Source organism: Peromyscus maniculatus, chromosome 8 (genome assembly GCF_049852395.1).
Source record: "Peromyscus maniculatus bairdii isolate BWxNUB_F1_BW_parent chromosome 8, HU_Pman_BW_mat_3.1, whole genome shotgun sequence".
Taxonomy (NCBI): Eukaryota; Metazoa; Chordata; class Mammalia; order Rodentia; family Cricetidae; genus Peromyscus; species Peromyscus maniculatus.
This window is the reverse complement of record NC_134859.1, coordinates 58,232,352-58,245,474: the sequence shown is the minus strand read 5'-3', so window position 1 is coordinate 58,245,474 and position 13,123 is coordinate 58,232,352. Positions and strand designations below refer to the sequence as shown.

At 45.5% G+C, this 13,123-nt stretch overlaps 3 protein-coding genes across 22 annotated transcripts in view; 2 read left to right on the top strand and 1 right to left on the bottom strand.

Moving 5' to 3' along the window:
• Positions 1-345: 345 nt before the first annotated feature.
• On the bottom strand, positions 346-3,027 carry Txndc17 (thioredoxin domain containing 17). Its single transcript, XM_006992191.3, has 4 exons — positions 2,679-3,027; positions 1,905-1,986; positions 1,430-1,505; positions 346-682 (listed from the first exon to the last, which is right to left on the bottom strand). The coding sequence occupies exons 1-4, from the start codon at positions 3,025-3,027 to the stop codon at positions 614-616; spliced, it is 576 nt and encodes a 191-aa protein (XP_006992253.1). The 3' UTR covers positions 346-613.
• An 81-nt stretch (positions 3,028-3,108) lies between these two features.
• The window catches only part of Kiaa0753 (KIAA0753 ortholog), a 58,259-nt gene continuing 48,244 nt past the window's right edge, over positions 3,109-13,123 (top strand). For 10 of the 20 annotated variants that reach the window (XR_013041729.1, XR_013041732.1, XR_013041731.1 and 7 more), the window contains exons 1-2: positions 3,109-3,247; positions 8,111-8,259. Coding sequence is in view for 13 of the 20 variants with exons in the window: in XM_042282341.2 (XP_042138275.1) it covers positions 8,164-8,259 (96 nt within the window). In the remaining 7 variants the exon portion in view is untranslated. Of the gene's footprint in view, positions 3,248-7,173; positions 7,496-8,110; positions 8,260-13,123 lie in introns of those variants that run through there. The other 10 variants (XM_076542831.1, XM_006992190.4, XM_042282340.2 and 7 more) reach the window with 7 other exon arrangements.
• Positions 3,507-6,677, top strand: LOC143266906 (uncharacterized). Its single transcript, XM_076542835.1, has one exon. The coding sequence runs from the start codon at positions 3,631-3,633 to the stop codon at positions 6,538-6,540; it is 2,910 nt and encodes a 969-aa protein (XP_076398950.1). The 5' UTR covers positions 3,507-3,630; the 3' UTR covers positions 6,541-6,677.

The window sequence follows — 13,123 nt, the reverse complement described above, 5'->3', positions numbered from 1 at the left end:
TAAGATTACAGGTGTGCATCACTATGCCTGACACAATTGTTTTTTGAAGTAATTGAGATTTAGACAGTAACTTGCCTGTGGCTAGGAGAACCAGCCTGTCTTCAAGAGAATCACATTTTAGACAGTTGTAGTTATGAAACAAATGATACATTCCATGTGTCTTCCCTAAATGGTTTGGGAAGTTCTACATTTCAAAGGCAGAAAAGGGTTTTGCAAATTTAAGGTAATAGATCCTAATAGATGCAGATTTGAAAGTCTATCTTCAATATTTCTTCTGAGCTACTACTGCCATACTGAAGACCTATTTTACTCAAATCTTTTAGATAGCCATGTATTACAAAGCTATTTGGAGGTTTGTATTTTAATTCTTTATTGTTTAGACATACACTGATCGATTCAAAGCAAGTATGTGGCTTCTTTAAGCAAACCAGGAAATCAAGACACAATTGTGATCATCAAATCTTTTTTTCCCCCAAGACTATGTAGCTCTGGCTGTCCTGGAACTAGCTCTGTAGACCAGGCTGGCCTTGAACTCACAGATTTGACCGCCTCTGCCTCCCAAGTGCTGGGATCAAAATCGTGCTCTACTACCACCCAGTGCTATCATCAAATCTTAATCTTCAGAGAATATCATTTCCACGAGGTTGGCCTGAAGGCACTCAGATTCCACAAGTTTTTGAGGCTGTAAAAAAAAGAAGGTTAAGTTTTAACCACTGCTATGAAATGTTACTAGGGGTAGAGTGAATTCTACATTCAAAGTAGACATTTTTGAACATAGAAATGTTGCCATCAGAAACTGTCAGCTAGCCAGGTCTGGTGGTGTATGCCTTTAATCCCAGCACTCCAGAGGCCAGCCTGGTCTACAGATCGAGTTTCAAGTTCCAGGATATCCAGGGCTACACAAACCTTTTATCAAAAAGAAACAACAACAAAACCTAAAGAAAGAAACTATCAGCTAGTTATAACAAGCTTTATGAAGTAGTTAAGATACTTAAGATGAATCATTAAAATACTTGGCCTGAAGGGCCATACCAGGCCCCATACCAGGAAGCTCCATAGACTGAAAACAAGAGACGGCAAGTCCAGTGCTTGCCATCTCTTTCCCTCGACTCTTTAATTTAGGATTCTAGGGGCAGGGCTGAAATAAAGGGAGAGCCTTTTTAAACCTGAAAAACGGAGTTAGAAAACAGTGACACAAGCTTTCAGGAATGAGTCAACTTCTGAACACACAATCTTCACAGTGGCTGAAAACACTCCCCAAACATTCTGCTGCATTAGAAGTTCATTGGGATTTGGCAGAGGAATGGACACCAACTTGTGTTTCTGATTCACTCTGACAGCAATGTGATGTTGGAAATTAAATGCGAAGATCTTTTAACAACTTGAGTTTTAACTACATTATAGCCACAACATAAAGGTAGATACTCACCGTTCCATATTTAAGTAATGTAGGCACTGCAGTTAATTTCAGTTTTTGTCTGAAGTCATTACTTGGGTCTTTCCAGCTATTCCAAAAGGAAAAGGATCATGAAAAATACTACTATATTACAGTTTACTCAGCAGTAGAGCTATATTTAGTATATTAGTAATCATTGCTTTTGTTAACATTTAAACATTTTGAGGATTTAACTTATGTAATCACCCTCTACAAAGTTTACATTTGAAATGTGGTTAAGATTTAAAATATAAATGTAAGGTCAATAGCATTCTGAACTTATTCCACACCAAATTCATTGATACTATGTGACAGAACATTAACGCCAAATTTGGATTCAATAATTCCAATTGCTTGGCTTATCAGACATTACCTAAAACACACAGCCTGAGCAAATCTGAGGTCCTTTCCACCCAAGTTTTTAAGAACCTAGTCCATGTCTGGAGATATGGTATACATGACCACTTACTAAGGTCTGTCTCCTACTTGGCAGTAGATGAACACACAGTCTTCAGTAACATGCTTCAGTCCTTCTCGAACGACTGGCTCAGCTTTTTAAAAAAGTTAAAGTGATTACACATCCAACTGTGATAGCCCGCGCCCTGCCCCCACAACCCCTCCCCTCTCCCCAGTCTTAGTAGACTTTAACCTGCGGTAAGAATGAGGATGTTGGCCGGGCGGTGGTGGCGCACGCCTTTAATCCCAGCACTCGGGAGGCAGAGGCAGGCGGATCGCTGTGAGTTCGAGGCCAGCCTGGGCTACCAAGTGAGCTCCAGGAAAGGCGCAAAACTACGCAGAGAAACCCTGTCTCGAAAAAACAAAAACAAAAAAAAAAAAAAAAAAAAAAAAGAATGAGGATGTTAAAGTCAGACGTTCCCTTTTGGACTCGAGAATCACTAAGTCCTAATCCTGACTGTCCTTAAGACACACCTAGAACATCAGAAAGCATACATATTTGCTAACGGAAAGACCAACTCTTGAGTCCTGTAAGACACTAATCGTTTGGGGAACTGAGAATTTTTAAAGAATCAGGTTCCAAGATCTGAGTCCATGATAAAAATGAAGGCTACCCTTGGGTGGAGCGAATCAGGACTTAATGAGAGACAAGGGGACAGCTCAAACTCTTCTGCGGGTCTCTGGGACCAAGATCCTCATCTTTGCCACTACGATCCCACTTTCTGGCTTTAATAGGGGCCTTTCTTCCCCACTTCTGCGGCGTAGCAACCCGCAGTCCCAGTCTCACCTTCCACGCAGTCCGGACACCAGCTCTTCCCTTCGGCATCCTTAGAACCGCTAAAGTAGGCGAAAATGGTCTTGCCCTGGTGCTCCTTCACAGCCTGGTCGAACTCCTCGAAGCCGGACACGCTCACCTCCTCGAAGGTGGCCATGGGTACAGTCCCGAGAAGAGTTTGGGAGGCGCTCTGGGGTCCTGCCTCCTCAAGGAGGGCCGGAGTAGGGCGTGGACAAATTTCCGGGAGGGAGGTGCCGCTGGAGCTGTGCGGCGCTACGGGAGCCTCGGAAGACCATAACTCGGTAGGACAGTCACTTTGGTCTGCCGGAGTTTCTTTTTGGCGCCAGCTCTCTTCTGACATCTAGACTTCTGACCTGGTCTGGTTCCCCACTCTGCTCTCATGGACAGTAACTGCAAAACCCGTCGCAGTACAACACCTTGATCCTCAAATGGCTCTGGAAGCTCAACGGTTCCCAAGCGGCCCCGCGCTTGTTGCCATGGCGACTGGGCGAGAGGCCGGAAGCGAGGCCTAGCTTGGGCTTGCCTGTCCGCCTCCGGGTCGCCGCGCCTCGCCGAGCCAGGTGGGCTCGGGCCGGAGCTGGGGGAATTCTGGGAAGCTGCGTTAGGCAGAGGGGGACAAGTGAGAGGAGATCTTACCCCGGGCTCCTCTAGCAGCTCCGCCCCTCCAATTACCTTTCCATTTGTCAGGCTTTAGGGGGGCCGCGGCTGGGGGCGGCGTCCGGGACTGGGCGGGGGTACGGAGAGAGCTAGGAGGCAGAAAGGCGGCGAGGGCCGGACCCGAGTGTTGTGAGTGCGTGTGCGGGGCCACGCTGTCTAGGGGGACAGGTGCAAAGACAGCGTGCCCGAGGTTGCGTTGGGGAAAGGAATTGTCCGGGGAGCTGCGAGCCCGGCGGTGGGCCACGGGCCCTTGCCCGAGCTGCGCAGGTGTACGCTGGCAGCAAAGATGCCGGCTCGTTGCGCGGTGGCCCGCAGGTCTCGGCGGGGTGTTCGGCCTCTGTGGGCAAGGAGGTGGGGTGCAAGGATGTCCCGAGGCTATGGAGTAAGGCGCCGGGCGATGTCTTCAGTGCGGCGGAGGCGCTGTGCAAGCGTAGGGAGGCTGCAGGGTGGTCGGCGGGCTTTGGGGAGGAGACGAACTACGGAGCCCACGATGCCCCATGGGGTAAACAGGGCCTCTGGGACACCTGGGACTGCAGGCTCGGTTGAAGCAGGAATGGACCCAGGGGCAGTGTGGGTGAACGGGGCTGTGGGCGAGCCCGAGGTGATTGGGCCTGCTGGGTCTGTGTGGGTCACTAGATCTGGGAAGGAGCCAGACGATAGTAGTCCACCAAGCTGTGAGAGAAAAGGTCGGCCAGGAACACTTGGCCACGAGAGCATCCTGGAACTGTGGTTGAAGGTGCAAGCTATGAGGGTAGCTTCAGGATGCTGGGAAGGAAGCAGAGTGGAGCTCCATCCTGTTCCTGCGGGAGAGGGGCCAGTCGAAAAGGGTGTTCCCGGGCGAGCATCCTGGGTAGAGACCAGCAGAGGTGGTGTCACAGGACCCTGGGTGAGGGGACGTGCTAGGACATTCCCTCGGGCCTCAGGACTACCCTCAGCTCGGGGAATAGAGGCAGGTTGTGAGAGACTCTCCATCTTCTGTAGCCAGGGACAAACTGGGAAGGCGCCTCCTGCTGTGGGTGGACCTGGGGTAGTGGAGAAGATAGGCCGTGCTGCCTCGGGCCTTTGGGAAGAAAGACAACCTGTGGGGCTACCTGTGGCCATAGGATGGTCTGAGGCCGGGAAAAGGTCCAGGGCTGGAGAAGTGATGGAATGTGGGGGTGCCCCAGGTTCATGTTGGGAAGGGCAGTCTGTGCAGGTTTCTGGGGCTCTGGCAGAGGAAGCTGTATATGGGCCCACGTTACGGGGAAGGGGGCAAATTGTAGGGCCGCCTGAAGCCTTGATGGTACTACCCAGGGCTATGGAAGATGAAACTGCCTCCGGGGCGGCCACAGGGTTGTGGCAAAGGAGACAAGAGGTGGAGGATATGAGTTCTAGGGGTATTCCTGGCCTGAGGGCCATGGGACAGTATGCAGGAGTCCCTTGTGCTAGAGCAGAGGGAGCCAGATGTGGAGGTGACCCAGGGTCATGGGGAGCTGCACAGGCTGCAGAGCTGTCTGCTTCTGGGGAGCAAGAGGCAGGTTCCCGAGGTGCCCAGGGCCCGTGGGGTATAGAACAGGCAATGGGAGCACCCAGGGCTTTGGGGAAGGAGGCAGATGAGGCAAGTGTTCCAGGACTGTGGGGAACAGGACAGCTGCCAGGCTTGCAGACTGTGGTGGTGTCAGGAGACAGGGGAGAAGAAACCAGCCATGATGTTTCAGGTCTGTGGGAGAGGCAGCAGTCTCTAGGGGCTCCTCTAGCTGAGGCATTACCAGGGCCAGTTATGGAGGAGACGCACAGTGGGAATCTCCTAAGCCCGTGGGAAAGGAGGCAGGTCATGAGGGAGCAAGAGGCTCAAGGTCCGGCAGCTTTAGGGATACCCGGGCCTATGGATCAGGATGTCAGTTGTAGAGCTCTGTCATGTCCGTGCAGCAGGAGGGGGGCAGTGGGGGTGCTTGAGACAGTTGTGATGCCAAAATACAGGTGTGCCACAGAAAGAGTCCCCTCAGCTCTGGGTGTACCTGATGCCTTGTGGGTGTGTCAGGAAAGCAGCTCCACAGATGCTGTGCACCTGCAGGCGAGGACTCCTGCTGCCTCTGGGAAGCCCAGGGCTCCTGAGGAATACTCATCTGTGGTAGAGGATACTGAATCTGGGACTCTCTCTGGTTCACAGGGAAGGAGACAAGCTGTTCGGGTTCCCATGACTCCTGAGATACGTGGTTCTCTGGAGGTAGAGGCTGGCTCCGGAGATTTCTCAGGCTTGTCAGGAAGGAGGCTAACTGTAGGTAAACCTGTGACTTCAGGGATATCCCCTCCTGGTGTGGCCATGGCTCCCAGGACATCTTGTTCTGTGTGGGAACATATTAGCTCTAGAAGAGTCTCAGACTCAGCAGAAGGCAGACCACCTGCAGGGGTATCCATGACTGTGGGGCTCCCTGAGGCCACAGGGGATGAGATGCTAGCTGAGGGATTACAAAGAAGACAGTCTGCCTCGATGCCTGTGGCCGCTGGAATTGCCACAACTGTGGAAGTGCCCACAGCTTGTGGGCCCTTGGGGCCTTACAGGGTGGTAGAAAGTGTCTGTGGAGAAAGCTCGGGGATATGGCAAAGAAGACAAATGACTGATTTGTCCACTGCTGCCAGAACCCCTAACCTTGAGATGGAAGCAGGCTCTGAAGGTGTCTCTGGTCTGTGGAGGAGACACAATGGGGTAGTTCCTGAGGTAGTGAGGGGGGCATTGCATCAGCGGACGCTTGCAGCTGTTGGGGCTCCCGTGGTTGGACGTGTGCCTGCTGCAGTGTGGGTGACTGGCTCCCCCAGAGAGGAGGCAAGTGGAGGTGTCTCTGACCTGACATTGGTTAGGAGACAGTCTGATGCGGGAGTAAGGGCATCAGGGGAGGGAACAGGGAGAAGAGGGGTCCTGGGACTTGCAGGGACGGGCCGGGCTGTTGGGATGTCTTACACCCATGAGCTTGGTGCCAGGATGTGGGGCAGTCCAAGGTCTGTGAGGGAGGAAACAACCTATGAGAATGTTCCCAGAGTATCTGCAATGAGAACAGCTGTGCCCTCAGTTTCAAGGGAGGAAACAGGCCTCGGCCATTTCAGAGCGAATCTGCAGGGGAATGGGGTCAGAGCTGTGGGAGGAGTTCCTGAAGCTGGAGTGAGAGGGGATGATTTGGGAGAGAGGGGGGAGGGTGGATTGAGGGGCACCTTCCAATAGCTTTGTAGAAAACAGGTTGGAAATTGTCCTGGGATTTTGGGAGGGAAGAGGTTGGGGAATGGTTTGTCTTGGGTATAAATGAAGGAACAGATTAGTGTAGGTACCTCATGGTTCCTGGAGAGATACTTGGTGGCAATGTCACAGTCTGTGCAGAGAAACTAACTGGAAGACTTCTGGAAAGATGGGGAATGCATTGCAAGGAGAGGGCTGTCCCAGGACTTTGTATAGGGGAATGGTGTGGGGTGGGTGTCCCTGGACTTGTGTGTGAATATGTGTGTGACTGATGACTTGAGGTGTACAGCCCCAACTCTGCAGCTCATTCTGTGGCTTCAGCTCCAGCCCTGTGGTACTGGCAGGCCAGTTGGCATTGCCTTACTCATGTGCCTCCCATCTGCCTCTTGGATCATGTCTCCATAGTCTTAGAAACAAGGAATCATGTACAGCTGTCTTTATGTTCCTACAAATGCATCTGCCTTGAAGAGAATCCAGTCTGTAAACTTCAGTTTTTTTTTTTTTTTTTTTTTTTTTTTTTTTGGTTTTTCGAGACAGGGTTTCTCTTGTGTAGCTTTGCGCCTCTCCTGGAACTCACTTGGTAGACCAGGCTGGCCTCGAACTCACAGAGATCCGCCTGCCTCTGCCTCCCGAGTGCTGGGATTAAAGGCGTGCGCCACCACCGCCCGGCTCCAGATTTTTTTTTTTTTAAATTTAAGCTAGTTTTTTTTTTTCCTCTTCACCTGGAATTTCCCAGTTGTTTACTATAGGATTCTTTGAGAGAACAAACTCTCCAGTGTATTTAAAACTTATAATTTCTCAGAAAATTGTTCAACGCAACCATGTTGAGTTCAATTGTTTCCTGTGTTCAAGTAGTGATTGTGGGAAATAAAAGAGTGACAAGGCCCTCAAGTCTCAAGGAGCCTTGTCCAGCTGGAAAGCTAAGACACAGACCTTGAAATAGGTAAATAACTGTGTGAGGACGTGGTTAACCCTTGAGTGGCAGGGCCATTCAAGCATGTTAAGAATCTTCAGAATAGAGAGAAGAACGAGGGTGGAGTTTCTTACAGCTTTCTAGATTCTTCAGTAGCTGTAGGCTCACAGCAAATGTATACATGGTGTGGATGGTGGGGGAGCCAAACAACTATAGAGCCTGTTCCGCTGTTTAAACCCTAGCTTTATTTAGAATAGCTCAGAATTTCATCTGAGCTACTTAACAGAGGAATACATTCTGCTCTTTTGACCAGTCACTAGGATTTATTCATGAAGAACATGTCCATGAAACTGTCCAGTCACAACAATAGTTTATCATAATAGAACTAATATCTTACTGTAGACCCTTGGGATTTGAAATGAAAAGGGTCTGAAGGATTATCATTAAAATAGTAGCTTCCTATTCTTTTGAAAATGAGAATTTCAAAAATAGTTACTTTTATAAGAAATAGACCTCTTTCTACGCAGTCATTCTTGCATGAGGTTATTGTGAGTTCATGCTGGAATGCTGCATGGGGTTGTAGGTTGCTTACTCTGGTGTTTGAAGATTGTGGCACTGTTTAATTTTTGACATATTTCATTTAAGGAAGATTTGCCTGATGACTTGGTGGTCACTGATGTTCTTCATCACCTGACGTGATGGGACCAAGCCAGACAGCTTCTGCCTGTGTTCATCTAGCATCCAGTATCCAACTAGATGGAAGGAGTGACCCTAGGACTCTTCAGCCTCAGGTTGTTCTGCTGTTTTCTTGTGATATTTATTACAAAACATTTTAAACATAAAGAAAAGTTGAAAAATAAAAAGACATTGAACATTTTGATGCCATTTTCTAGATTCAGTAGTTGTTAATAATTTGCTATGTTTTCTGTCTGCTCAACCATCTGTCTCTAAAGTTTGTGTATAAGCATACTAAAGGAAGCTACAAACATTGATGCTTTCGTTTTAAATATTTCAGAACACTTTAAAAATGAACTCTTTAATTAATTGTACCATTATCACACTTAAGAAAATAACTTAAAAAAAACTTACATGTATGTGTCTGACTGTGTGTGCAGGGGTACTTTTAGAGGCCAGAAGAAGGTGCTGGACCCCTCCAGGCTACAGTGTGAAGCCTGGTACCCCTTATCCACAATAGCTATTTAATTGCTCAGTTTTCAGGTATATGAAAAGTAAGAGTTCAGTACTTGGTTAAAGTACTTTGTGTGCCTAGCCGCGGTGATGGATAGTTCAAATGCTATGTTTAGAAGTTATAGGTTAAATTTTTTCCCACTCTGATGTTTTAGTGTGGTTGAGTTTGGTTCACTGCTTTCTGTTGGTATGCCTTTCTAGGGTTTTTTTCTGTTGTCTTTATGGAACTGTATCCCCCGACCCCTTCCTCCCTTGTGTGCACACATGCATTCACAGGGTTCAAAAACAATGCTGTGCAAACAGATATATTCAGGGAAGTATCATCCTCCACCTAGTTGTTCTTTTTGTTCTTTCCATCCTGTTCCTACTCACATCCTATGGATAACTAATCTCTTAACTCCCAGTTTTCTTTGTCCTTTTATTTCTGTCCTAAGGACCAGATGCATGCATATATTCTTATGGTATCATCTTTGCTTGATATTACAGCTACTATTTTCCTCAGAAATCTCCCACACCAGTTCTTAGAGCTGTTTTTAGAGACGTCCTCATGTCTTACTTATTTCTAGCACTCTGTTCTGCAGCTGTCCAAAAGTTTATTCCATGACCAACCCTTTGTAGACATGTAGGTTGATTTCAGTAATTGGCAATTACAAACCATATAATATTAAGTAAGCCTTTATATGTGTATTGTTGGGAATTCATCTGCATGATAGCTGTCTTATCTTAGGGTTTTCATTGCTGTGAAGAGACACCATGACCATGGCAACTCTTTTTTTTTTTTTTTTTTCTCGAGACAGGGTTTCTCTGTGTAGTTTTGATGCCTGTCCTGGATCTCACTCTATAGCCCAGGCTGGCCTCAGACTCACAGAGATCTGCCTGGCTCTGCCTCCCGAGTGCTGGGATTAAAGGCGTACACCACTACTGCCTGGCCCACGGCAACTGGGGTGGCTGGCTTACAGTTTCAGAGCTTCAGTCCATTACAATCATGGTGGGAGCATGGCAGTATGCAGGCAGATGGTCGCTGAGAGTCCTACATCTTGCTGGCAACAGGAAGTTGGCTGAAACACTGAGTGGTATCTGAGCATAGGAAACCTCAAAGCTCACACCCACAGTGACACACTTCCTCTAACAAGGCCATACCCAATTCAACAAAGCCACACCTTCTAATAGTGCCACTCCCTATGAGATGATGGGAGCCAATTACATTAAAATTACCACAGTATTCCAGAAGTGATACTAGACTGCTGGGTCAGAAGTAGGTGAATATTGCCAAGTTACCCCCAGAAAGGAGTGTCCCTCTGCCCATTACACATTCTCTCTCGCTTTCTCTCTCCCGTCTCCCCTCCTTCTCCCTGTTCTTTCTCTTTCATCTCTTCTGCCTTTCCCATTTCCTATTTTTTTTTAAATGTGTATGTGTGTGTACCTGTGTGAATTTATGTGCATAACTCTATGACAATATGTTTCACCATAGCCTTACCAAAAGCATGTAGCGTTGTACTCTTATTTTATGGAATTTCACTACCTTTTTATAAGGCTGAAGATTTTTTAAAGATTTTTTTTAAAAATTATGTGTAAGTATATATGTTTGTGTATGGATATGTGCACACAAGTGTAGGTGCCTGTCAAGGTGAGAAGCTTAGAGTCTCCTGGAGCTGGTGTCACTGGTGGCTGTGAGCCACTTGACATGGGGCTGAGAATCAAACTTGGGTTTTCTTCAAGAACACTGCATGCTCTTAACTGCTGAGCCATCTCTCTGGCCCCAGGTTGAATCTCTCCCCCCCCCCCCCCCCATATTTAAGAGTCTACTTTTCTTTCACTTTTCTCCTGCCTTTCCCATTTCCTATGGTTTCTTTCTTTTTCTTTTTCTTTTCTTTCTTTTTTTTATGTGTATATATGTGTGTGCTTGTGTGCGTTTATGTGCCCCATGCATGTGTAGGTATCTGAGGAAACCAGACGAGGGTGTTGGATCACCTCAAACTGGAGTCACAAGCAGTTATGAGTCACCTAATGTAGGTGCTGGGAACTGAACTCAGGTCTCCTGCAAGAAGACTAAGCACTTGATGCTGGACCATCTCTCCAGCTCACTGTGGTTTCCTCTGTAACTTCAGTTAAGGAGCCCTTTGTACTTGCAAATAATATTTTCTTCTAATAACTATTAATCTAAAAATTAATAATAATTTTTTCAGTTCTTTGGTCTTTGCTTATTGAGGCTTTTTATTTGTGTGCTTGTATATTTGTTGGTTCTTAACCAGGGGGAAAATTTTAAAAGAAATTTCACTTATTGTGGGGCGTTTACCCACCACCCCCACAGCTTCCCAGAGTTTTCTTGAGTGTGATCAGCAGGAAATATTAGATAGAAGGATTTATAGCGGAGAATCTTGTGGAGATAAACAGATAGAAAATAAAGGATAGCCTCGAGAGGGCCTGGAACCTATTCCAACGGGCCCCGACTGTCTCTGGTCCAGGGTTTTTATAGAGACGCCAAGGGGTGGAGCAAAAGACCTCCTCCCCCAGCACAGCCAAGTGCAGGCCATCTCAGACACCTGCACTCAGGCCCGTGGTCCTGATCATCCTCTATTCGGACCTGCTGGGTAAAGCTACGAGGAACCCCAGAACGGGCTCCCACAGGTCCCCCCTTCTTAATATATAAAAAAATAACTATTAATGTCTTACAGCAATCTCCATAGCTGTTACACTTCCCAGTATGGGAGTAGAGGATGATATAAATGGCATTTCTCTTTTGAATTAGGTCCAAGGTGACCACAGCAGTCTTAGCTGCCTCAAGCCCTTTCTAAACCAAAACTCTTAAGGCGACTACAAACTTAAAGAATCCCTTAGCTTCATCATTACCATTAACAGGTTAACATAAATATTGTTATACATAGTCACAATTTTCTCAGTCTTACAACTCAAAGCAAACTCTTAACAGAACCATTAGAATTAGCATATATGGTGCTATATATAGTTAACAATTTTCTCCGTCTTACAACTTTAACTCAGTCATTTGAATTTTCTTGTTAACAGAACATAGAAAAAACTTCGATGTATTCACATCAAACTTAAACATTTCCTCAATTCCACAAAGCCAGGGTGCATTAATATCAATAGGTTTCTGCGAACATAATTCAATCTCATAGCTCCTCCTTTTCTTTATAATTTTTAAGCAAAATCTCAAGCCTAGTTAGAAAACCCAAACTTTTGTTTAAACAGTTCCATTTGTAACACAAAACCAGTTCCATAAGTAATTCCATTTTTACATAAACAGTTCCACAAAACAATTTATAAATCACCAGTTAATAAAGCATATATGCATACACAAAACTGCATCTTGATTCTAAGTAGAAATACATTTCTTCATTTAAACAGTTCCATTTTTAACCCAATTCCAGAAAACTGTTCCTAGGTCATTACTCAAAACTGTCCCATTGCAATGAAATCTCTATTATTTATTTCATTTAAGTCTTAAAATTCAAATGATAAATTCTGGTACTAGCCTTCCAAATATGAGAAATCCATAACCAAAATTTTTGTAATTTTATCTCATTTTTAAGTTCAAAAAGTTCAAACAAGAAAAATTCTGGTATCAGGCTTTCACTTCCAAATATGAAGAGACGTTTTTCAACCAAAACTTTTTGCAGTTAATAATTTTTGTTCAAACAAGTGTCTCTGCAACTTTTGTTCTCACAGACCTTTTTAGTTATAGTAAGATTTTAAACCGCACCGTTTTTGCTGTTAGCTCAGGTTTTTCTGTGCTGCGTTGATATTCCACGGATCTCAGCTGCGGATGCCTTGTGCTGGTTCTGGCGTCCGCCATTCTTAGCTTCTTAGCGGCTTCTGGAGCTTTTGAAATCATTCAGACTGCCTACCTTGCAGTCTACTAGGACACTATCTCCTGTGTCTCAGGTGTTTTCACCATATACATTAAGAATAGACTCACACTTAACATTTACACTTTTTCACAAACTCACATAACATGTGCTTAAGCATAAACTCACTCAACATTACACATTTTTACAAACTCACATATTAACATCTACTTATTTATACTTTAAGGAAACTATAGAACTACTTTAGCAAATATATTTCTTATTAATTCTCATATACTTATATTCATTCCATCTTATTTCTTATTTAAACTTACATTTACAACTAGCATCTTACAAGCTTATTACCACATGTCTTAAGACTACCTTAGATACTTCTTACAAGCTTATATTCTTAAAGGAACTCTATAGATCTATTTTACAAACTTATATAGGCTACCATTAGCATATATCTAACTTAGCAAACACCTCAAGATTTCTTAACAGATCTAACAAGACAGAATTTCTACAAACTCACATATCTTATTTTCATTTTTCTACTTCTTACTCTTAATTATTATCACTATCTCTATTATAAAGATTCTCTTAACTAGACAGGAAGTACGTACATCATTTCTAAAGTTTACAGTTTATAGTTAGCTTTGTT